Source organism: Vipera berus, assembly GCF_964194415.1.
Source record: "Vipera berus genome assembly, chromosome: 2".
Classification (NCBI taxonomy): domain Eukaryota; kingdom Metazoa; phylum Chordata; class Lepidosauria; order Squamata; family Viperidae; genus Vipera; species Vipera berus.
The window spans coordinates 263,781,676-263,807,478 of record NC_138203.1 but is presented as its reverse complement, the minus strand read 5'-3'; the positions used below and the strand labels follow the sequence as shown (position 1 = coordinate 263,807,478).

The 25,803-nt window shown below is 44.1% G+C and overlaps 2 protein-coding genes across 2 annotated transcripts in view; one reads left to right on the top strand and one right to left on the bottom strand.

Annotated features, from left to right (window-relative positions):
• Positions 1–25,803, bottom strand: part of TADA3 (transcriptional adaptor 3) — a 701,258-nt gene that overhangs the window by 527,039 nt on the left and 148,416 nt on the right. The window lies entirely within an intron of this gene.
• CPNE9 (copine family member 9) overlaps positions 1–25,803 on the top strand; it is a 57,966-nt gene that overhangs the window by 26,918 nt on the left and 5,245 nt on the right. Inside the window, exons 6-16 of the mRNA XM_081316408.1 lie at positions 2,678–2,754; positions 6,863–6,926; positions 9,407–9,510; positions 11,140–11,244; positions 12,581–12,622; positions 15,066–15,141; positions 19,920–19,973; positions 20,348–20,409; positions 20,757–20,803; positions 21,108–21,289; positions 25,329–25,456. Coding sequence (XP_081172534.1) covers positions 2,678–2,754; positions 6,863–6,926; positions 9,407–9,510; positions 11,140–11,244; positions 12,581–12,622; positions 15,066–15,141; positions 19,920–19,973; positions 20,348–20,409; positions 20,757–20,803; positions 21,108–21,289; positions 25,329–25,456 — 941 coding nt within the window. The remainder of the gene's footprint in view (positions 1–2,677; positions 2,755–6,862; positions 6,927–9,406; positions 9,511–11,139; positions 11,245–12,580; positions 12,623–15,065; positions 15,142–19,919; positions 19,974–20,347; positions 20,410–20,756; positions 20,804–21,107; positions 21,290–25,328; positions 25,457–25,803) is intronic.

Sequence of the window (25,803 nt, the reverse complement as noted above, 5' to 3'; positions counted from 1 at the left end):
GGGACTTTAGAGGTCATCTAGTCCAACCCTCTGCTCAGGTAGGAAACCCTATACCATTTCAGACGAATGGCTGTCCAGTCTATTCTTAAAAACCTCCAGTGTTGGAGCTTCACAACTTCTGGAGGCAAGTTGATCCACTGGTTAATTGCTCTAACTGCGAGGAAATTTCTTCTTAGTTCTAGGTTGCTTCTCCCCAGATTGTTTGCCTTCCCTTGGGAAGAAACATCTCTGTGTAACTTAGGAGTGCTCAGCACTAAGTCTCTTGAGGCTGCACAAAGTCTCAAGGCTAGGTCCCTGCTTGACCTCCTCGCCTAGCTGGCTGTTTCCCAACACCAACAAAGTTCAGCTATTTCGATGTTAAATTTCAACAATGTAAGTTCTGATCTTCCTTTTTAAAAACAGTTTGATGTGGCTTTAAGGTTAAACATGGAGCAGTTCTTCATGCATATCCCTCCTGCTCCCATGCCCATCCTTAACCTTCCCAAACTAAAAACTGTGCTATCAATTTTTGGCCATGCCCTTTCTGGTGATGCTGTACCCTCTTGTGGCACCTCTCCAGAAGATTCAGTACCTGCAATAGTAGGAGCCAGGACAAGGAAATATACAAAAAATACACGGAGAAGAATCAGGCCAATGATTTCAGTTAAATTAATTGTTTGATTTATAGTTCTAATCTTATGATTAGGCAAGCATAAGAGCCTTAACCCCAAGCAAATTATACCCTCTTACCGTAAAGGGACAGGATTTCCATAGTACATTTCAGCTTCTCTTCCTAAACTCCATCCTTTTCCGGTTACCTCTTATGAATAACTGTCTCCAATGACAGTTTGTTAAAGCCACTTTTATCACGACCCTCAAATCTTGCACAGTGCTCTTTTTTCTAAGAAAATTAGTATCCTTAGTTTCAATCTATAGCAGACTTGTCAAACACAAGGCCCGGGGGCCGGATCCGGCCCGCGAAGTGGTTTCATGCGGCCCGCGAAGCCATCCTGGAAACAGTGAGGGAACGGCCCCCACTGCCTTGGCCCTGGGCCAGAGACCCTCCTCCTGCCAGAGACCCTCAGATCTGTCCCACTCCTGCCCAGGGCCCCATAGGCACCCTTGATGCGAACGATGTAGAGCTGGCCACGCCCACCCAGTAGGCCATACTCGCTCTAGCCACGCCCACCCAGTAGGCCACGCCCACCCAGGCCACACCCACCCGGCCCCCTGAGGGCAACCGCAATGCTGATGCGGCCCTCAATGAAATTGAGTTTGACACCCCTGATCTATAGCTTCACTAAAGCAAACTGAATGAAGTGAGTGAGTGAATGAACGAATGAATTCCAAGTTATCTTAACTGAAGTGAATGGAATGAATGACTCTCATATTTTCCTCCTCTTGACCCCCCTGCCTCTCCCTCCACTCTGTTGATTCCCTTTAGACCTAAGCCCATAAGGAAGGCACCTCTTCCTTTGCACATCATCACATGTGTAGATAAATACAATAATAAACACAACTGATGGATCTTTGCTCTGCTGTAGGACGTGGCATGATACTGACCTGTTAAACCAGAGGAGAAATTTCTCAGCTGAGGTGGGGTGAGAAGCCACTAACACCACTAACTCCGCTGTCCTTTTCTTTTCATGCTGCTTTATCCAACCCAACCTATAGAAGGTAAGTTGTGTCTAGCTCTCCAGGGATCACATGGCACTATCTGGTTGAACCAGACCAGACTGGAGAGCACAGGAGCATCCTAAGGGGTGTGGTGTCTGTTCAAGGGTGAGGTTTTCACAGCCCATTTAACCAGGTTAAACCCTGGGGGATGCATTTCCAAAATGTGATAGGCTTAGTCCATATTAAACTAGGGTTAGGATTTTTTTTCTCGTGGCTTAATGTGCTGCACTAACCCAGAATACGGGATACTTGCATATGTACGTAGTCTGAATGGCATAGGTAGTCTGAGGGCATCCCAAGCAAGCCCCATTGAAATTGGCCCCATGCAGAGCATCACTCTTGATCTGGCTTCCTAAGTATTGGATGAGCTCCTTCCTGCTCTCTTGGAGGTCTGCTCAGTTTGGGCAAGTAACACCACGTCTTCAGCTAATGCTGTCCCTGCTCATCCTGAAGCTTTTGGAGAATCTAAGCCTTGCTCGGGACAATCAGATTGCAGTCAATGCAGCACACCGGAGATATCCCCATCTCCCAACTAAACAATGGATGACCAAATCTTTGTTGTGGTGGGAACCTTTCCTTTCCTTTCCTTTCCCTTCCTTTCCTTTCCTTTCCTTTCCTTTCCTTTCCTTTCCTTTCCTTTCCTTTCCTTTCCCTTCCTTTCCTTTCCTTTCCTTTCCTTTCCCTTCCCTTCCCTTCCTTTCCTTTCCTTTCCTTTCCTTTCCTTTCCTTTCCTTTCCTTTCCTTTCCTTTCCCTTCCTTTCCTTTCCTTTCCCTTCCTTTCCTTTCCTTTCCTTTCCTTTCCTTTCCTTTCCCTTCCTTTCCTTTCCCTTCCTTTCCTTTCCTTTCCTTTCCTTTCCTTTCCTTTCCTTTCCTTTCCTTTCCTTTCCTTTCCTTTCCTTTCCTTTCCTTTCCTTCCCTTCCCTTCCCTTCCCTTCCCTTCCCTTCCCTTTCCTTCCCTCCCTTCCCACTAGGTTTTGTCTCAGGATTCACCTCTCCTGCTTTCTCTTGGTCTCATCCACAGGACTTCTTAGGACAGGCCTTTGTGGCCTTGGGGGAGATTATCGGCTCCCAAAGAGGTCGCCTCGAACGAAACCTCACGTAAGTCATGGGAAGGGGGTATCTGGCAAGGTTTTTTGGGGTGGTGGTGGCGGGGTTTAAACTGGATGGTGGTAATCTGGAAGCATCTCTGTTCTAATGCTGTGAATACATTTTGGCCAGAAAGTTAAGATCAAAATTATGAGTTTGGGAAGAAGAGCTTTGGAGGACAAAGATCATAAGGCCATTGTTTCTCTTTCTCACAAATGATCACCTGACTTTTCTTCTGGCATTCTGACAGATCAGCTATCAACAGACACATAGCCATGAATAACATCTACATACTGTGCAAAAGAGATAATCAATAGGCCAAAAAGGCAGCAAAAAAAGACCAAATATCTCCTCAAAACCCAGATGAGCAAAGATTAACACCAAGATTAACCTCAGATCAATAATCAAGAAGTGAACAATACCTCAATCAAACAAGCCAACAGTACACAGGTCAACCGCAAACCCACCAAGACCACTCCCACTGACACTGACAGGACAAACCTCTGAGTATTCATTGAGAGCAAACCCCACTCCTTACTAGCACTGATAATGTTACCTAGTTCGAGTAATGAAACGTCTTCAAGAAAACAACTAATCTCAAAGAGCACCAAAGACTCTTATTCAGCACGGAGTGACAGGATGGCCTCTGAGGGACATTCCAACTCTATGATTCTCTTGATTCCTCTGGCTCTGTCCTTCACACATTCTTTCCCTTCTATGCAATCCCTTTGTAGGAACAACTTTGATTTTCTTTTTCACTTGGGAAACTAGAGCAGCAGCCGGCATCATTCCAGTGATATTTCCACCATGATAGTTTTCAGTCACGGAGATTGCCCTGAGCAGGGGGGGTTGAGCTAGATGGCCGCTGTATTTCCCAATTGTGATTCTATCATTCCTAAGGCCTCGACTTAGGAGCAGTCGAAGTTATAATGGACCCCCAAAACGGTACTTATGACCCCGATTCAGAGTCAAAGCTCTGACATCTGGGCCTTCTCTCAACAAGTGGCCCGCCTCATGGCCATTTGAAGTGCCCATTTGTAGTCACACGATTGTGTTTTACAATGTTTTTTTGGCCAGAAACTGGAGTTTATTTCCAGTTTCCAGCAAAAAAACATCCATTGGGGACAATGGGTTCACTTAATGACCCGCCATAAAAAAAGCCACAAAATCAAGTCAGTTATCAGCTTAATGTACTGCATGACTTACAACAATAATCCCAGGTTCATTTATGCTCATAAGCCGAGGACTACGTGAAGTGGCATTTGAACAGTTTGTATGCTCTTTTGTCTCTGGTGTTTTAATACAATTAAGCAGCCTTTATCCTACAACAGGAGAAAGAAAGAAAGATGAAGCAGTGTCTTCATCTTTCCAGGATGTTGGAACTCTGCCTGAAAATTCGGGGTGGGGGGTGTTGGTTAGGATTCCTCAAAGCCCTGATGTGTTTGAAAATGCCCAGGTTGTAGAAATCAGAAACAGACAATTTCAAATTCCTGAAGATCAATGGCATCACTCTTATTTGTTCCATTCAGGTTACAGCAAAGATCTGAGGATCTCAAGAAGAGAAACCCTTTCAAAACAACAGCCATGTAATTGCTTAATCAGTTCAGCTCTTCTGATTAAAATATCTCATTAGTTGGCAGTGTGAATAAAAAAGGAACTCAGCTCTCAGGCGTGGGAGGGCAGCCAAGTGTGCTGGGGGAGTGGGCTTTGCTGGAATACTCCAGCTTTGATACAGATGCATTAACAAACTGAAGGAGCAGGATGGTCTGGCCATGGTGGGCCCTGCGTGGGAAGGATTGTGTTTGGAGCTGTTTCAGAACATATATTATTGGCTGAAAGCCCTCAGTCCTTCAGCTTTGAGGAAAAACTTGTAGGAACTTCTGGGCCTTTCCAACTGGTAGCAAGGGCAAAGCTGGGGTTCCCGGGGACCTGCTTCTCTGTCAGAGACTGATTCCTTCTGACAAAATATCCTGCTGCGCCTTTAAAGCTCAAAATGCTTGTGATGCACAGCAGTCCCCTTGTGTGGTGGAATGTAGTCTGGATTCCCAGGAGGACAAAGAAGCAGCGGCGCTTGGACAGTTTGGTCGGCAGGAAGAGGGTTGAACCTAGCAGTTCCCAGAGTGCATCTGTAGCTGTGCAAATAGTTGCTTTAGTCTGGCAAGAGTCTGTCTGTAGCTGAAGAACAATCCAAGAAACTAAGGTAACCCCACGTCGTTCTTGGGACCTGACACCTTGCTGTGATGGGAATTAAGAAGCAGGCCCCCTGCTTGAGGACCCAAATTGTTGGTGTCAATATGCTGACTTTGTAAACCGCTTAGAGAGGGCTGTAAAGCACTGTGAAGCAGTATATAAGTCTAAGTGCTATTGCTCCTTCACTCTGATCCCCAGTGCATCACTTCCAACTGAGGGGAATCTGTTCCTAAGCTGTTTAGTTGGCATTTGTGCTTTCTAACTGAAGGAAGCTATTCAGAGTAATCATCCATGCCAAGCAAATAAGAATCACATCACTGCAATATAATGGGGGGGGAGTGCAATTCCCTTCAATAGTATTATTCCACCCAATGGCATCTTACAGTTTAGGTATTTAATTTTTGTTTATTGCTAGTCTTCTCCGCTCAGCTAACTTTGGATTCAGGGTCCAGTAAATTCTGATAGGATTTCTATAAAGCAAGGGAGCTGCTATATGGCTGTTATAGTTATTAGTACATCATTCTAACAAGAAAATGGGGGATATAAAAGATATGGTGATGGATAACCGCAGGCTTTTCTTCTTCCTTTTCTTCCTTTTTACAGAGAGAAGGAAGGCTACTAGAGGCTTCACATAACTGTTTTGTTTCATTTTTCAATAAAAAGTGATAGGAAGTCTATTGTTTGCCACCCAATCTAAGCAGCACATCTATCTATCTATCTATCTATCTATCTATCTATCTATCTATCTATCTATCTATCTATCTATCTATCTATCTATCTATCTATCTATCTATCTATCTATCTATCTATCTATCTATCTATCTATCTATCATCTCTGTCTACCTTTGTGTCTCTCCATCTATCTGTCATCTATCTATCTATCTATCTATCTATCTATCTATCTATCTATCTATCTATCTATCTACCACCTACCTACTTATTAATATCTTTGTCTCTCTATCATCTCTATTATCTATTTATCTATCATATCTATATCTCAATCTTTCTCTCTGTCTCTATCTATCTATCTATCTATCTATCTATCTATCTATCTATCATCTCTACCTTGTCTCCATCATCTATCTGTCACTTATCTATCATCTATCTATCTATCTATCTATCTATCTATCTATCTATCTATCTATCTATCTACCTACCTACCTACCTATCTACCTATCAATATCTTTGTCTCTCTATCTATCATCTATTTATCTATTATCTATCTATTTATCTATCATATCTATCTCTATCTCTATCTTTCTCTCTTTTTATCTATCATCTATCTATCTATCCATCCATCCTTCTATCTATCTATCTATCTATCTATCTATCTATCTATCTATCTATCTATCTATCTATCTTCTATCATCTATCTATCCATCTATCTATCTATCCATCCATCTATCCATCTATCTTCTATCATCTATCTATCTATCCATCCATCTATCATCTATCAATCTATCATCTATCTATCCATCCATCCATCCTATCTATCTATCCATCCATCCATCCATCTAACTATCATCTATCTATATCTGTCATCTATCTATCTATCCATCCATCCATCCGTCCGTCATCTACTCTAGATAGTTTGGGTGCCATGAGAAATGATGGGTTTCAGCTCCCATAACCCTCAGCCTGCAGGGCACATGAAGTTATTGGGAGTTGAAGCTAAACACATATGAGAGGTTCAGGTTTGGGGACATTATTTTACTGTGAAATCCTAACTGGTTCCTGTGCATGGCTGCTGACATCCTCCTGAACTTATGGGTGGTAGTATTTCATCTTTTTCATTTGGGTTCCTGTCCACACATCTATCCTACGTTGCCGTATTGGTTCCATTACTGCCAGCACGAGCAAGTCCTTTGCAGCAGCGAGAAAGGACTGCTCCCACACTAACCTTGAGTTTTTATCTCTCGATCACATTTAGGGGACTTCCAGGAAAGAAATGTGGCACCATAGTGCTGTCTGCTGAAGAGCTCAGCAACTGTCGGGTGAGTGGCTTGTTCTCCCCATCATTTGGGGGAAAGGTGGGAACGCCTTCCCTCCCACCACCTCAGGTGTAGTGGGTCATGAGTAAAATGAGCGGGGCAGCCTCTCTTAAGGTGAACTACCAATAAAGGAGAATATTTATAGCTCAGGGTTGCAATGAGGGGTCCTTGGTGCTCTCTGAGCTTGGTTGTTTCCTTTGCAGATGTTTCATTACCCAAACAAGGTTACATCCTGACTACTAGCACTGAGGATGCTATCTAGTCTCTGTAATGAAAAGTCTGCAAGAAAACAACCAAGCTAGAGAGAAACCAAGGCAAACTCTTTTTTCACTGATGCCCAATTACAACAGTGACGAGCAACCTTTGCCGAGTCTAGGGCCACACTTGACTTTTGAATGGCCTGCTGTGAACTGGTTAAAAAAAAAGAGTGGAGGAAGGTACCCAACCATAACTCTCACGATTCATGAGCTTGTCGATCAGAAGGTCGGCAGTTTGGCGGGTCGAATCCCGAGTGCCGCGTAACAGAGTGAGCGCCTGTTACTCGTCCCAGCTTCTGCCAACCTAGCAGTTCGAAAGCACGTAAAAATGCAAGTAGAAAAATAGGGACCACTACGGTGGGAAGGTAACAGCGCTCCGTGCGCCTTTGGCGTCTAGTCATACCGGCCACATGACCACGGAGACGTCCTCGGACAAGCGCTGGCTCTTCGGCTTTGAAACGGAGATGAGCACCGGCCCCTAGAGTTGGAAACGACTAGCACGCATGTGCGGGGGAACCTTTACCTTTACCTTTATGGTGTAGGTAACCAAAATAAAATTACCTATTTTTAAAATGGCCAGATTTTGGTGTCCTCTCTTCAAATCTCATGATATTTCAACGTTCTTAGGCAAAGTCTTTCAGGATTCCATGTGGGAACATCGAAATCTTCATGAGGCTTAGCATTTTTAAAGCATTTAAATTAAAGTTTGATTAATTGGGGGATCCCACAATGCCATTGGATTGCCACCTGTACAATGATGCAGAATAACAGAGTTGGAAGGGACCTTGCAGGTCTTCTAGTCGAACCCCCCCCCTGCTCAAGCAGGAGACCTTATACCATTTCAGACAAATGGCTGTCCGTTCTCTTAAAAGCCTCCAGTGATGGAGCACCCACAACGTCTGGAGGCAAGTCGTTCCACTGGTTAATTGTTCTCACTGTCAGGAAATTTCTCTTTATTTCTAGGTCGCTTCTCTCCTTGATTAATTTCCATCCATTGCTTCTTGTCCTTCCTTAAAGGGGCTTTGGAGAATAGGTTGATCCCCTCTTCTATGTGGCAACCCCAGAACAGCAAAAGCTTTGTTTAATATGTCCTGTATGTCCCAAATTACCTTGACGCCTTTGGGCAGCAAACCAAAACAGAGGCTATAGATTCAAGATAGAGATCAAATATGGGTACAAGTTAATTTTATGCCATTATAGTAAAGAATGTACTTCCCTGCCCCCCAGTTCTGCTTGGCTTCCTGCTGCTTCAACGTGTGTGTGTGTGTGTGTGTGTGTGTGTGTGTGTGTGTGTGTGTGAGAGAGAGAGAGAGAGAGAGAGAGAGAGAGAGAGAGAGAGAGAGATGGGGGAGGGGGGGAGGGAGGGGAAAAAGAGACAAAGAGGAAGAGGCATGGATGAGTGAAGAACACGCTCTTCAAGTATGGAAGTATGGAAAAGTGTGGAAGAGCTCATCTGTGGATGAGAATATTTTCAATTCATCCGTTCCTGACAAATTTCAGCTCGAAAACTCAGCCACTTGAACTACGTATCTTAAAAGGGCCATTATGACATTTTGCCAGTAGCAGTTTTCAATGGAAGTTGATTCTCAAAGGTATAATAGCACACAAAAAAACTGGACTGGCTCTAAAAACAGCCTAGACCAGAGATGCTGGAAACCATCTGTAAGTTATTCATGTTCTTTGGGGAAAGAACATGAACAAATCATACAACGAGAACATTTTTTAGAAAATGCAATCAAACCAGAAATGGCTCTTTTCTACTGCCTTGGTGGAGCAGTGGGCTAATGCCTCCTTAAGTAACACCAGCTGCCTGCAATTAGTGCAGGTTCGCATCCCACCAGGCTCAAGGTTGACTCAGCCTTCCATCCTTCCGAGGTAGGTAAAATGAGGACCCAGATTGTTGGGGGCAATTAAGCTGACTTTGTAATAATGCCGCTTGGGGGTGTGTGTGAAAGCCCTAATAAGCAGGCATATACATAGAATGAAGGCTACTGCTAAGCTTGTAAGCTGCCCTGAGTCTTCGGAGAAGGGCGGGATATAAATGGAATTAAAATAAATTAAATAAAAATATAGAGTTTTGAGTGTCCGTCAGTAAAAAAAGAAAAAAAAGTTTGAAGCAGTGGGCTTTTTCTGTTTCTTATAAGTAGTTTTCCACTCCTAGAGTTGATTATTTTTTATGATCTCCTTGCCTTCACTTCCCTTTCTGATGTAGCCTTTTCCTTCCAGGACATCGTCACTATGCAGTTGTGTGCCAACAAGCTGGACAAGAAGGATTTCTTTGGCAAATCGGATCCCTTCCTTGTTTTCTACCGCAGCAACGAGGACGGCACGTACGCAAGAGAACCCCTTTTCGAGGCAACCAACTTCCCAGGCCAGATTCTGGGCTGTTACTTAATGGCACGTAGCTGCCTTGATAGTGTCATTAGGCCCTGAATTGTACACACACACACACCTACCTACACACACACACACACACACACACACACACACACACACACACACACACACACACAGATCTGCTCCCAAGACACTAGGCTTGCCTTTCTATTCTCTTCTACTCCCTTTCCTGGTCATTCTTTTTGCTAGTTAAAAGGAGACGGGAAGGAAGGATGAATGTTGATTCTCAGATGTGACCCCTCCCAACCCACATCAATAACCCCAATTTTCATCCCACCCCCTTTTTTTTATTCTGAGATGTAAGAATAAGATTTGACAAAAAATACTATTTTTTAAAAACGTCCCTAGCATCAAGGAATATAATGACTATTCCCTGTTGTCATGTGAACAGAAAATAATGGCGGGGGTGTAGGGCGTAGCTTAAGCCAACGAACATGGCTCCCTTGATCAGCAGCTGAGGTATGGTTTTTGCCCCTGACCCCCGCCTTCCTACTCTATAGGATATCATCTCAGCTTTCTTTCTTGTCCTTTCTAAAGGTCAGCTTGTATATTCATGGCACCCTCAAAGTAGATCTATTCATTTTACTCCCCAACCTGTGTTAACCATTTTTTCTGTATTTGGGATGGATGAAGAGATGCTGGAGGAGGAAAGGGATTAGCTTTTCAGTCCATGTGTTCTGGGCTGCGCAAGATGGTTGCATGAGTGATTGCAGGTGGTGAGTTCTTTTGCTCACTCTGTTTAGAGTGGAAGAGTCAGATTTTCCATACGTGGCAAAAAATCAGCTCCGGTTATGGCCTTGCTTCGGTTCTTCAGTGGTAGATGCAAAGAAGGCTATCATGGTTGCTTAGCAACGGTAGCACTCAATGTCCATTTCTAGCTTGGCGCAGAAGTGGTTGGAGAGCACATTCCACATTTGTTCTCCGTCACATCAAGCTGATCTCCATCCTTCCCCGAACTAGTGGATGTTCCAATAAAGGATGCTGGGGAAGAAGGCCAAGAGGCACGGTCTGCAGTTCCTGGATTTGGGATGCACAGATGGAAGAGGGAAATTGAGATGTTGTGGTTCGAGAGCTTCAGCTGAAATTCCCTCTCCAATTTTTGTGCTTTAGAAACCCAAAGGAGCCTGTGCCAGTGGGCTCTTCCTGAGGACGGACAGCTCTTCCTGGTTTCTGGATGGATCAGCTTTCTTTAATCTGGCAGCCTGCAGATGTTCTAGACCGGAGGTCTCCAACCTTGGCAACTCTTAAGACTTGTAGGGACTTCAGTTCCCAGAATTCCACAAGATTTTAAGACTTGTGGACTTCAGTTCCCAGAATTCCTCAGCCAGTTGTCTGGGAGTTGAAGTCCGCAAGTCTTCAAGTTGCCAAGTTTGGAAAGCCCTGTTCTAGACTACAAGATTCATCCTTTTGAACTAGCATGACAAACTGTATTCTCAACTACATTGCAATCCAACACCTCTGGAGGCCGCAATATGCTACTCCATACCACATCAGAGCCCGTCAGCCCTTCTTTTTCAGGTTTGCTCTTGCCCCCTTTTGCCATGACTCCTCTCTGCTTTCAGGTTCACCATTTGCCACAAGACAGAGGTGGTGAAGAACAACCTGAATCCGGTGTGGCAACCTTTTTCCATCCCTGTGCGCTCCTTGTGCAACGGTGACTATGACAGGTTAGAGTTCATATCTGTACTTTGGGCCTAAAAGGCTGCGTCCATGGGCCCAAAGGCTGGCAAATAAACAGACCAGTCAAAACATTGGAGGAGGAGAAATTTAATTCGTATTTTTTATGCTGTTTCCAGATCAAATGGTCCTCTGAGTATAAATTGCCCCAAGGCTGTTAAAAACCATTGAAGTACCTTAGCTGGGAACAGAGTAGCCAGGCTCCTTTAGATATCTATAAGGAGCAATCACTACAAAGGGCTATATAAGTGAAACATATATACATTTTTGGTGGCATAAGGAATACTGGCATGTTTCCCAGCAGTGAAGGAAAGATCTAGAAGATGCTATTTATTTATTTACTTTTACTTATATATCAAACTTCTTAACTACCCATCTCCCTCTTAGAGGGTTTCTGGGCAGCGTACAACGATAGATAGTCCTCGACTTACGACCACAATGGAGGCCAAAATTTCTGTTACTAAACGAAACAGTTGTTAAATGAGTTTTGTCCTATTTTACGACCTTTATGACTTTCTTGCCACAACTGTTAAGTGAATCACTGCAGTTGTTAAGTTAGTAACACGGTTGTTAAGTGAATCTGCCTTCCCCGTGGATGTTGCTTGTCAGAAGGTCGCAAAAGGGGATCACATGACCCTGAGACATCGCGACCGTCATAAATATGAGTCAGTGGCCAAGCATCTGAATTTTGATCATGGGACCATGGGGAGGCTGTAACGGGTATAACTGTGAAAAATAATCATGTCACTTTTTTCAGTGCCATTGTAAATTTGAACTGTCACTAAACAAAACTGTTGTAAGTTGAGGATTATCTAAATAGGTGGAACATACTGTGCAACATTTTTAGTGGTATAAGGAAGATTGATATTCCCTGGCATCTTTCTCAGAGTGAAAGAATGATCTATATCGGGATAGGCAACCTTGGCTCTTTTATGACTCGTGGACTTCAACTCCCAGAATTCCTGAGCCAGCCATGCTGGTTCAGGAATTCTGGGAGTTGAAGTCCACGAGTCATAAAAGAGCCAAGGTTGCCTACCCCTGATCTATATATTATGGACTGGCACTTAAAGGAATTTAATGAGTGTAGACATAAATTCTACAGCAGGGGTGTCTAACTGCGGGCCAGTTTCATTATGCGCAGGCCGCACCCACCCCAGCTCCGGCAATGCAAAAAAAGTTGCGATGCGTCACAACACGTGGCGAGTTTGACACCCGTGCTCTACAGCATATGCCCCGTCTCCTTTTTCATTTGGGCTCCTGTTTTCCTAAGCTGAAACCCTCTTTTGGAAATTCACCTTCTCTTATTACTTGTTACTTCTGTTCTAGGACTGTGAAAATTGACGTCTATGACTGGGACCGGGATGGCAGGTGAGAATATGGACCCCTTTCCCCAACCTTGATTCCCCAGAAATATTAATGTAGGGGTTCTTGGTGCTCTCTGTCTGAGCTTGGTTGTTTTCTTGCAGACATTTCATTACCCAACTAGGTAACATCATCAGTGCTAGACTAGACTAGCACTGACAATGTTACCTAGTTTGGGTAATGAAATGTCTGCAAGAAAACAAGCAAGCTCAGAGAGCACCAAGGGCCTCTCATTTCAAACTTGAGCTTCCAATATTCTCCTTTAGTATTAAATTACAATTCTTATCAACTCACCCAACGTAGAATTGTAGCTCAAACCATTTGAGGGCATCATGATAGGGGAAGGTTGATATAATCCTTTCTCTTATTCCAGAGATTCAAGAAACAATTATCTGGGCATTGTATGCTAATCGCCTGGCATTACAACTAAAAATGATTCTGATTCTTTCTGAATCACTTGGCACAAGGATCACTTATACAGAATCACTTTCTGATTCTGTTTTATTCTCTTTATCCTTTGAAGGCTCTTTTTCTCCTTCTGCAAACTGAGCTGCCAGCAAAGGGACAATTTGCCAAGATTGTTTAAAGTGGAGCCCAAAGTCATACTTTTCTTGTGCCCGTCCTGCTAAATAGTGGGTTCTTTGGCGCAGGAATGAAGACGAGGTAGCTGAGTACAGGGAAACTCATATTTTATTTCGTGCAGAATCTGTACTGAGCTAATGGCTGCAACTAGCCGCAATATATAGTCTAGCCCCTAGGCGGCAGCCAATAGGTTTGAAACAACCATTGCCGCCTAGGGATAGCCAATTATATCGCTGGAGACTTGTAGTCTGGGTTGCTGGAGAGCAACCCACATGGTATTACTATGAGCCCACTGGTGCTTATTTAGATGTAAATTCCATATAGGTGTTTGTAGGATTGAAGTCTTGACTTTAATAGAACAAATTTAAAGCTTCCTTTCCTTTCTTTCAAAATCATTAGTTCCTAATCTGAAGCTAGGATTGGTAGAAAGAATTGCCAGGACTTTCCGAAGCCTTCTTAGCTAGAACAGAAGTTTATGGCCAACCTTGCTTGATTTTATAAGGGAGACCACCAAGTGGTTGTATGTAGACTAGGAAGTTTTAAAAAAATACATGACAATTGGAAAAGGATTTCCTTACTGTTGGCAAGGGAATTACGTGTGATCAGAAAAAGGAGGATCAGATTTGGACAGGACTTGGGTGGGATATCGACATGGCTGTAGGTTGAATTAGAAAGTCAAAATAACATACCAAAAGAAGGTACGTACAGGTAGTTTTCACACCAACTTCCTGATTTAGTGACTGAAGTTGCAAAGATATACCGTAAACAGAACAGCTTTGCAACCTGTCATTGCATTTATGACTGTTACAGAAATTCCCTTGGTCGAACGATCGCCATTCTGCCACTTTTCAACAGGCACACATTTACAATTGTGTGGTCATCTGATCACCATTCATGTGCTTCCCAACTGGCTTCCGACAAGCAGAGTTAATGGAACACATGGAAGCAAAAATCTCAAGTCATGTGATCTCTCACTTAACGACCAAATGGGAAAGATTGTTGGAAGCCCATTGCGGTCATGTGATTTTTCCACTTAGCAGTTGAGGCACCTAACAACAGAGTCGTTGATCCCAATTGTGGTTGCTAGGGGAAGACTGCCTATCATGGGAACTGATTCTATATTATTACCCCCAAAAATTGAATAGCTGTGGCCCTGGAGTCACCTGGAGGTTGCACCACACTCTCCAGACAATCCATATTTATCTATTGTCTTCCCTATCACAGTCCCTGATCTGAGCTTCCCCCCTGCTTGTTTGGTGCTGGATCAGCGAATGGTGCATGACAACGTGACAAAATGAGTGATGGTCCTTTGGGCTGCAGAAGGGAAAAGCCAATTTTTAAGTACAAAGAAAAATCTGTAAAGAATGAAATCCAGAGACAGCAGAGAAAGATGAAAGGGCGGTTTTGCTCTGCAGCAGGGGTCTTCAAACTCGGCCCTTTTGTGACTTATGGACTTCAACTCCCAGAATTCTTCAGCCAGGCATGCTGGCTGAGGAATTCTGGGAGTTGAAGTCCACAAGTCACAAAAGGGCCGAGTTTGAAGACCCCTGCTCTGCAGACTCTGTGCATTTAGTTATTTTTCTCCTGACTGAATTTGGGCTTTTGGACTCAAATGCAAAGCACTCAAAATCCACTTCCTCCCACCCCATCCTCTCTCTACCCTCTCAATCTGCTGCATTTGTAGATGCACCCTGTGGGGAAAAGGGGATTAAGTGAATTGGGTGGGTGGAGTAATTAAAAATCCTAGGTTCTTCACAACAGGATGTGGGATACTCAAAACACACGCTGTTCATACACTCGCTCAATCCAGGTTTAAGCTACCCCAACAGGGAAGCATTGCATTACTTCTTTCTTGTTTTCTTGGCAGCCATGATTTCATTGGGGAGTTTGCCACAAGCTATCGGGAACTCTCGCGCGCCCAGAACCAGTTCACAGTCTATGAGGTAAGTTTCCTCCTGGCAAAATACAGATTCTCTTGAACAATATTCCTTTTTTTACAGGGCTTGTACTACTTGGAGACAACAAATTACATTTCTGCTGATAAATCTGAGGATGTTTCGGATACCTGAGGATGATGGGTTTAAAAACAATGCACACAAGCAAGTTTCTAGTCCTCATTGGTGTAGAGCAACTCAGTGACATCTGTTAACAGCTGGTGAAAGATCTGGATGCAGGACAAGTTGGTTCTCTTGTGCTCTAATGAAGCTGGCTAGCATTAGTCTGGTCTCATCCCTGCAATCCAGCAGCATTTTGATTTCATTTATTTGTTAGATAGTATTCCATCTTTCCTTCAGAGGTTCAAGGCAGCACTGTCAGCAGCAATTGTCCAGATGAAGACATGATAATATTCTGATGCAGATTACACATTTCTAGTGCAACCCAGACTTACGAAATACAGATCTTCCAATGTTTGACTATTGGTGTTTGGTGATGGGGCTTTTGGATTTTGTAGTGCAGAAGAAAGTAGGTTGTCTGGCCCGTGATTTCCACATCGTGAGCTTCAATTGTGATCCAGCTTCTGCTGTGATAAGGGAGGGTCCAAAGTCAAGTGATTAAACAAAATTTATCTACCGAAGAATGCAGGTTGAGTCCAGCATTGCCATATTAAAAGAATGGGAGAGAAGGTGGAAAAGATTCTTAAGGAAGAACAAAGGCTATTGTTATCAGAGGAGATGTATACAGGTCCTCGACTTATGACCACAATGGAGCCCAAAATTTCTGTTGCTAAGCAAGGCAGTTGTTAAATGGGTTTTGCCCCATTTTACCTTTCTTGCCACAGTGGTTAAATGAATCACTGCAGTTGTTAAGTTAGTTGCACAGGTCTGGCTTCCCTATTGACTTTGCTTGTGAAAAGGTCGCAAAAAGTGATCACATGACCCCGGACACTGCAAACATCATAAATAATTTTCCATTCCAAATTAGAAGATGGAATATGTGGGAGAGGAAAAAGCAGAAATCAGGGTGACACATAGTAAAGAAAAGAATGATTTAACAATGCTTATGTCCTACTTCATTATTCAGGACTTACAGAAAGGAATCATGTGGAGAACTGACATAAATAGTGGATTAGATATGGATATGTCCAGAATCTTAGATAATGATGATAAATCAAATGACAAAACTAAAAAGAAATACAGTATATTGAATTTATGATATAAGGCTGGGAGCAGTCAAGCTCACACAAGGGCTCTTTTACAGGGAGATATTTCTTGTCAGATGGATACTAGGAGCTAGTTTGCAATAGTAATTGTATCTGATGGGCTATTAGCTATCTCTGATTGTCCACCTGCATCAAAAGACTCTTGATCTGGCAGTTTGGGAGCTATGACCACCCATTGTCTTTCTTCAAATAAAGTTTATATATATGATTCTCCAAATATTGTATATGAACTGCAGCAGCAGCCAAAAAAGCTAATGCAATCCTTGGTTGCATAAACAGAGGCATAGAATGAAGATCACACAAAGAATTAGTACCGCATTATAAAACCTTAGTAAGACCACCAATACTACATCCAGTTTTGGTCACCACATTACAAAAAAGATTTTGAGACGCTGGGAAAATTACCGAGAACAGCAACTAAGATGATTAAAGGCCTGGAGACTAAAACATGATGAAAAATTGCAGGAATTGGGTATGGCCAGTATAAAAAAAAAAGAAAGGCGTAGGGGCAACACAATAGCAGAATTCCACTATTTGAGGGGCTGCCATAAAGAAGAGGGAGTCAAATTATTCTCCAAAGCACCAGGCAGGACAAGAAATAATGGATGGAAACTAACCAAAGAGAGAAGCAATCTGGAATTAAGGAAAAAAATTGCCTCACACTGAGGACAATTAACCAGTGGAACAGCTTGCCTTTTGAAATTTTAGGTGCTCCATCACTGGAGGATTTTAAGAAAAGACTGGACAGCCATAGGTCTGAAATGGTATAGGGTCTCCTGCTTGAGCAGGAGGTTGGATTAAAAGACCTCCAAGGCCCCTTCCAGATCTATTCTGATTGAAAAGTTCAGGGAAGGTTAAAAAAAATCTGATTAAAAGCAATCAGTTGAGTGCTATGAAGATGTAGCCTAGTCATGCATTAGTACTTTTTATTATGGCCAGGAGCGATTTCATATATATTTTAGCATGTACATCAGTGCTATGTGCTAAAATGCATCTTTTCGAGTTCTGCAATATGCATATGCTGTACAGAGCCCTAAGTGAAAATTTCCCCTTACTTCCAAAGATTTTCCTCTGAGGGCATCTAAAACTGTTGCTACCATGTATTTGCAGAGTGTTGTTCCTTTGCTTACAGAAGATTATGATGTACTGTAGCGCAAAACTAAAAAAGCCAGTTCTGTATCTTTGGGCACCAACAGTACCAATTCTTTCTTAGAATTAGGAACAGAGGACGGTCACTTCTGAATGGACTCTCTCTCATTTAAGCCAGAACCGTGTGCTCAGCAGCTTTTTAAAAAATATCAGCTAAAAAGAATAATTACATTTGATAGGGAACTTTAAGACTTCCCCCTAACCTTCCCTCTTTGATTTTCAGTGGTAAAGGAAAAAGGAAAAAAGAATAACTAGGAGTTAACACAAGTAGACTCCATTTGGAAACCAACTTCGTTTAGGATCACCCTATACAGGTAATCCTCGAGTTATGAATATAACGGAGCCTGCCAATTACTTTCATAACCCGAGGATTTGTAGGAGTGAATCATGTAACTCGAATGTGCGGGTCATTAAGTGCGGGTCAGGGTGGGGAAGGCCATGGGGGGACCTAGTGCTTCTGACTACCCAAGGCCTCCCCTGCCCCACTGAGATATCTCATGCTTTCCCGCCCCCCATCCCACCCAACCGGGTCACTTACTTTATGTAGATCTCAATGATCAAGGGAGCTTCTCCTCTTCAGCCTCTCTCTGCCACGGTTTCGCCTTGAGCAAAAGCTTGCCGTGGCCTGCAGGGATGAGAGATTGCATCCCTGTAGGCTCCAGTCGTCTTTGTAAAAAAAAAAGCCTTTGCTGCCAAGAACGAAGGCCGGGAAGGACTCACACTCCCCTCCCGGCCTCCATTTATAGAAGCAAAGGCTTTTTGCAAAGACGGCAAAGGAGCTTTGCAAATGGAGGGAAGGCTTCGGTACTTCAGGCCTTCCCTCCATTTGCAAAGCCTTTTGCCACAGATCTCATTCAGGCCTCTGTTTGCAGAGAACAGAGGCCTAAAGTAGTGCGAGATCACACGAGTTCAGTAGTGTGAGATCTCATGCTACTGATCTCACACGATCTTGTGGTACTTTAGGCTTCCATTCTCTGCGAATGCATCGAAGGCCTGAAGCACGGAAGCAGGCCAAGGAACCAAAGGCTCACTAGATCTTCACAAGGTGAGTATCCACAGGCCCAGTGCCTGTGGAGACCCGGCTAGGGGGAGGGGGGGAATAGGTAGAGCAAATGTTGCAGTGCCTCCGCAGTCGTTCGTAAGGGTGAACAACTGGGCACTGCAACATTTGCAATTTCATGACTGTGTCATAAGTAAGTCCATAACTTTGAACAGTCGCTAAGTGAACTATCATAACTCAAGGATTGCCTGTATACTGCAGTTTTGAGAGCCACGGTGAGCGCAGTGGTTAGAATGCAGTATTGCAGTATAACTGCCAACTGCCAGGAGTTCGATCCTGACCAGCTCAAGGTTGACTCAGCCTCCCATCTTTCTGAGGTCAGTAAAATGAGGACACAGATTGTTGGGGGCAATAGGCTGACTCCGTAAATTGCTTAGAGAGAGCTGTAAAGCACTATGAAGCATTATATAAGTCAAAGTGCTATTGCTATTTCATAAATGAAGCTGGAAAAATTCTCTATAAAAGCCTCATCTGGAAACACCCAATTTTCAGAATATCTTTTATCATTTGAAAACATCTTTGGTTTTCCTTGGATAGATGAATCTGTGTCCCATTTTTGCATCTTCCCATACTAGCTTGCATGGGCTTCTATCTGGAAGTGCTTAGTCTAAATTAAGAGGTAGGTGGCCCCGCCTTTCAGAAAGGGTTTGGGGTAGGGGTACGATGGGGTACGATGCTTCTGTTCTTTATAGCTCCATGAATCTGCATAACTGGACTATAGAAGCCCCAAAAGGAGAAGAAGCATTTGCACAGATGGAGCTTTGGTGCTAGAGTTATTGCTTTGTTTCTTCTTATCCCACCTTTATTGTTTTTATGACTAACTCAAGAACGTGCCCCAAACTCCTTCCTCCTCTTATTTTTCCCAAAACAACCATCATATGAGGTAGATTGGACTGAGAGAGATTGACTGGTCCAAAGTCACCTACCCGGCTTTCATGCCTAAGGCAGGACTAGAACTCATGATCTCCTGGTGATTGGTCTAAATCAGGGGTAGGCAACCCTTGGCTTTTTTATGACTTGTGGACTTCAACACCCAGAATTCCTGAACCAGCTGTGCTGACTCAGGAATTCTGGGAGTTGAAGTCCACAAGTCATAAAAGAGCCAAGGTTGCCTACCCCTGGTCGAACTCATCCAACTGGCTTTCAGCGGGACTAGAACGCCCAGTCTCCTAATGATTGTTCCAAAATCACTCAGCCAGGTTTCATGCCCAAGGTGGGACTAGAACTCACGGTCTCCCAGTTTCTAGACTGGTACCTTAACTACTTGACCAAACTGACTCTTTAATTTGTTGGTTAAAGGAAAAAAGTGCTCCTCTCTCATTCATTCATTCATTCTTTCCTTCCATCTCCAGGTTTCGAACCCTAGGAAGAAGTGCAAGAAAAAGAAGTACATTAACTCGGGGACTGTAAGTCTAGGACGGTTTCCCTCCCCCCCCCCTCTTAGTCCACATCCCTGCCATCCCTCATCCTTACAAACCAGTGCATCGAGTCATGTGAAGCTGACGGGACTCTTTTCACTGGGGCACACTCCAGCTTTTTCCTGTCAAACCTCTTACCTGCTTTTTTAAAAAAAAGGCAGCACTTGCCTGCGTTATCAAAGCCAGTCACATTTCCCTTCTCTTCCTGAATCGCTTCTCTCGAGGGCAATCCAGAACAGAACCCCACCACCACCACCCCCCCAAATCTTTCTTTCTTCCCAGATGACTGCACCATTCGGAATATCTCATACTTCTTTTTTTCCCCTTCTTCTCTTTTGTTTGTTTTTCTCTGTTCCTGGTAGGTAACCCTTCTGTCATTCACAGTGCAGTCAGAATTCACCTTTGTTGATTACATTCGAGGCGGGTGCGTCGGTTGAAAATCCTGGATGCCTCTCAGGTCCCTGGTTTCTGAGGGCCATGGGCCCTCAGCCCTCTTCCTGTTCACTGCCTCTGAGGCATTGCGGGGGGAACTTATAAGAGGGCATCAGGGGCAGAACACCATGGCTTTTAAGGTGATAAGGAAGCAGATGCCTCAGTAGTGGCAGATTGGGGAAGGCGGGGATGCTCTGGTCTCTTTCAGAGGGAGACTTCCTGGTGCTGGAGAGATGACGAATTGCCTAGCACAAAAAAGGGAGCACCCTTGGGACGTTGGGAGGGATCCCCAAGGATGGCAGCATCCATTTCTCTCTCTCTTTTCCGCACCATCCTTAGGACACAGCTGAATTTCACAGTTGCCATTGACTTCACGGCCTCCAATGGTGAGTGCAGCACACCCGTGTGTCACTCCGGGAACAGAGTGCTGCTCTGCTGCTGGTAACAAAGCGGCCAAGTTGACTCTGATGCTTGCTGAGATCCGTTTAGGAGCGGCCACATCTGGCTGCCGTCTCTGCTCCCATTAGGTGCGGAGATGGGATGAGAATTCACGTGGGCCCACTGGGTAGGGATGGCCAAGGAGGAAGATGTTGGAGAACCTGTGTGGTGACTGCAAGAAACCTTTGGGCCGGGGGTGGTGGGGGGAGGTGGATGCAGAATTTTTGAGACTGACAAAATTCATTTTCACAGGGAACCCTTCGCAACCCACTTCTCTTCATTACATGAGCCCTTATCAGCTCAGCTCCTATGCCATGGCTCTGAAAGCAGTTGGCGAAATCATCCAGGATTATGACAGTGACAAACTTTTCCCGGCTTACGGCTTTGGCGCCAAGGTTCCACCAGACGGCAAAGTGTCTCATCAGTTCCCTTTGGTAAGAAAGGACCTCCTGGGCGAAGACAGGAGAGACCGTAATGGGAGAACGGGAGAATGCCTGCCAATGCGCGTGCAATTGCAAGGCCCATTTTCCTCTGAACGGGTCTGAAATAGGAAGGAGGTGGCGCGATGGCTCAGGGGTTAAGACGCTGAGCTTGTCAGCTGGGAAGTCGACAGCCCGAGTTTGAGACCCGAGCACCGCGCAGCAGGGTGAGCTCCCATTCCTTACCCCAGCTCCTGACCCACCTAGCAGTTCAAAAGCATGCACATGTGAGTACATAAATAGGTGCCACTTTGATGGGTAGGTTACTGCATTCCATATTTTCATGCTGGCCACAGACAACACAGGCTCCCTCAGCTGAGAATCGGACATGAACACCACCCCCTTGAGTTGGTCATACTTGGACAGGGTCTTGTTTTTACTTACTGTATAGAGCTTCTCAATCTTTGGCTGCAGAGCACATAGTCAATCTGATTTCTGTGTTGACCGTCTGGTGATGTCCATGTGTAGAGCCATCTCTTGGGTTGTTGGAAAAGAGTGTTTTCTATGACCATCGTATTCTCTTGACAAAATTCTATCAGCCTGTGCCCTGCTTCATTTTGTACTCCGAGGCCAAACTTGCCTGTTATTCCGGTTATCTTTTGGCTTCCTACTTTAGCATTCCAATCCCCCATGATGATAAGGACATCATTTTTTGGTGTTAGTTCTATAAGGTGCTGTAGGGCTTCATAGAAGCGGTCAATTTCATCCTCTTCAGCACCAGTGGTTGGGGCATAGACTTGGACTACTGTGATATTGAATGGTTTGCCTTGGATTCGAACTGAGATCATTCTGTCATTTTGGGGATTGTATCCCAGTATTGCTTTTCCTACTCTTTTATTGACTATGAAGGCTACTCCATTTCTTCTGAGGGATTCTTGCCCGCAGTAGTATACCTGATGGTCATCTGAATTAAATTCACCCATTCCTGTCCATTTTACCTAAGACGTAGATGTTTAGTCTTGTCATCTCTTGTTTGACCACGTCCAGTTTTCCTTGATTCATGGATGTTACATTCCAGGTTCCTATGGAGAAAAAATCTTTACAGCATTGGACTTTCCTTTCACCACCAGATACATCCACAGCTGAGCATCCTTTCTGCTTTGGCCCAGTCGCTTCATTCTTTCTGGCGCTACTAGTACTAGCCCTCTGCTCTTCCCCAGTAGCATATTGGACGCCTTCCGACCTGAGGGGCTCATCTTCCAGCGTCATATCGTTTTGCCTTTTGGTACTGTCCATAGGGTTTTCATGGCAAAGATACTGGAGTGGGTTGCCATTTCCTTCTCCAGTGGATCACGTTTTGTCAGAATTCTCTGCTATGACCTGTCCGACTTGGATGGCCCTGCACGGTTGTCCAAAGTTACAATTGACTAAAAAAAGGGGGATTTATGACTCAGATTTGAAGTTCCGATGGTCGAGCTTCCTCTGCAGCCACACACGACCAAACTTCAGGCACTCCACAACACAGATGCATTTTTGGCCATTTGCAGCATCCCACAGTCACCGTTTTATGATGGCTTTGCCAAAACGCAGCACTTATTTCCAGTTTTCAGCAAAACCCGCACCTTAGCAAACCATTGGTTACCCTAACGACCACAGGGTTTGCTTAACAACCACCACAAAAAAAGGGGTCAATCACATGACCAACCTGTTTTATAGTCATTCCAACATGCATCCTCAATGGGGAGGATTGCTGACATTGGTCATAATCCAGGGACTACTTGCATTCTGCATAGATTTTGAGGTCCTTTCTCTATCTACAAGTCCAGTTATCTTTTTAACCAATTGTTTTAAAATTATTTTGTGGATAATTTGTTAAAAAAAAGAGCAAAGCATAGCTCTACAATGGCATATAATTCTGTGCTGCTGTTTTGCGGATTATGATTTCATAATTCTTTAGATCATGCTAATTTATAACCCTAAAATCATGCTAGTTTTAAGCAATTATTTTTAGAGAATCTCGGAGGTCATCACCATTCTATTAACAGACTTGATGGTGGCATGCAGAACTAATTTATTTCAAATTCTATTATATTAAATTATAGAACCTCATTACAATGACATTGGAAGTAGCATTATACATAGAAAGGGGTTTTAGCATTTTCTTTGCCACTGAATAAGTTATCATAGCCATACATCATTGATTAGAAGTTAATAAGAAAGGTTTCCAATTCAGAGAATGGGGTTCCAAAGTACTATATCTTTTAATATTTCTTTTCCTAAAATGTTGTCATTGTGAGGAATATGTAAGGGTCAGCCATACTCAAGGGTATCTGCAGGGTGGGTAAAAAAAGTTAAGTTGCTGGACACAGTCAAGGCAATCCAAGATCTGTCTTTTTTTAAAATTTGTGTAACACATGCAGCACATGTTAAAAACAGATGGGCCCCTAACTGTGTAGTCACTGCTGCCATCTCGACTTTGGCGTGCGCGCACACACACACTCACACACACACACACCATGAACATTCCCACTCGCCCTTTCCAATTTATGGATTAGATGCAGACATGTCAAACTCACATCACATGACATCGTGAGACAGGACTGTTTTGCCATTGCTGTATGATGAAACCGGCTCATGGGCCAGCAGTTTGACACCCATGGATTAAAGTATACCAAGGGTAGGTAACCTTGGCTCTTTTATGACTCATGGACTTTACTCCCAGAATTCCTGAGCCAGCACAGCTGACTCAGGAATTTTGGGAGTTGAAGTCCACGAGTCATAAAAGAGCCAAGGTTGCCTATCCCTGGATTATATAATCAGTTGTGATGTTCAAGCCCATGTTTATTTATTTATTTATTTATTTATTTATTTATTTATTTATTTATTTATTAGATTTATATACTGCCCTTCTCCCGAGGGACTCAGGGTGGTGTACAGAGCAATTAAAATATGACATACAAAAGTTAAAAATAGATTGAATTAAATTTAGCCCCAAACAAAATAAATTAAATTATGAAATTTAAAACCCCAATCCCTCAGTCCAGGCCGGCAAGCTCGAATAACCAGGTTTTCGGGTCACGGCAAAAAGAGCGAAGGTCGGGAACCATCCGGAGCTCCACAGGCAGCTGATTCCAGAGGGCAGGCACGCCCCATTTACACATTTAGTTGATGCTTCAGCTTATGCAGACCAGCCAAAACAATCAAAAGCACTTCTCAAGTAGACAAGAAAGACTCATAGGTCTTTCACTAGGAAAACTCAAAAGTTCTCATTCTCCCAAGTTTGACAGTGTGGGCCCTTAGTGTTCTCTGAGCTGGGTGGTTGTTGTGATTCAGCGTCAGCCTGTGATACCGGCAGCTGAGTCTGATGATTCTGAAGAGGAGGAGGAGGAGGGGTTTGGAGAGCCTTTGGTGTCAGAGGGAGGCTCTGATGCACTGCAGGACTCTCAGCCTGGCCCCTCCCATCATGTTCCTCATCAGACTCAGCCTTGTGAGCACGAGGTATTGGACGTAGATGATTCACAGCTGGATCTATTCAGCGATGCTAGGAGCAGGAGGCAATCCAGCAGAGCAGAACAGAGAAAGGCAATGAGGCAACTCGGTGAGAGGAGGAGAAGGCAATGAGAAGCCACGCCTTGGGACTGCTGATAAAAGGGGAAGGTGTGGGAGGTGCTGGTTGCTGAAGGCAACCGTTTGAAGATCTTCTGCTAGAGTCCTGGTCTGTTATTCCTGTTTAACTCTTGTTTGAACTTTTGGTTTAACTCTTGTTTGAACTTTTGATTTCTTTGTAAATAAATTTGGTTGGGTTTTTCCAGCCTGTTGACTATAAAAAGGGGTTGTCCCTGACATTCAAACAGGGCCAGTCGTAGGCTGGAACAGAACAGTGGTTTTCTTGCAAACATTTCATTACCAAGCTAGGTAATGGTGCTTAAGGACTGACTTAAGGACTGATTTCGCCCCTCTCAGAATTCCCAGCTCTAGAGCCCTTGAGTGTTCAGTGAAGAGTCTCTCATACCTGCATTGCCCAGCTTGCTGAGCCGTGCCATTGTCTCCCTAGAACAATAACCCGGATAATCCCAACTGCGAGGGCATCGAAGGAGTATTGGAATCCTATTTCCAAAGCCTACGTACTGTGCAGCTCTACGGACCCACCAACTTTGCACCTGTCATCAGCCAGGTGGCCTGGTAAGTGGGGAGGAGAAGAGGAAACCACCGGTCGGTCTTCTTGTCTCTCAGAAAGATTGAAAAGTGATTTGGTCTAGTGCAAGGGTAGGCAACCTTGGCTCTTTTATGACTCGTGGACTTCAACTCCCAGAATTCCTGAGCCAGCCATGTTGAGGGGAAAGGGAGAGGTTTCCAAGCCGAGCCATGCTGGCTCAGGAATTCTGGGAGTTGAAGTCCACGAGTCATAAAAGAGTCAAGGTTGCCTACCCCCGGTCTAGTGGTTAAGACACCAGGCTTGAAAGTGGGAGGCTGCGAGTTCCAAGTCCTGCTTTATCCATAAAGGCCAGCTGGGTGACTTTGGGCCAGTC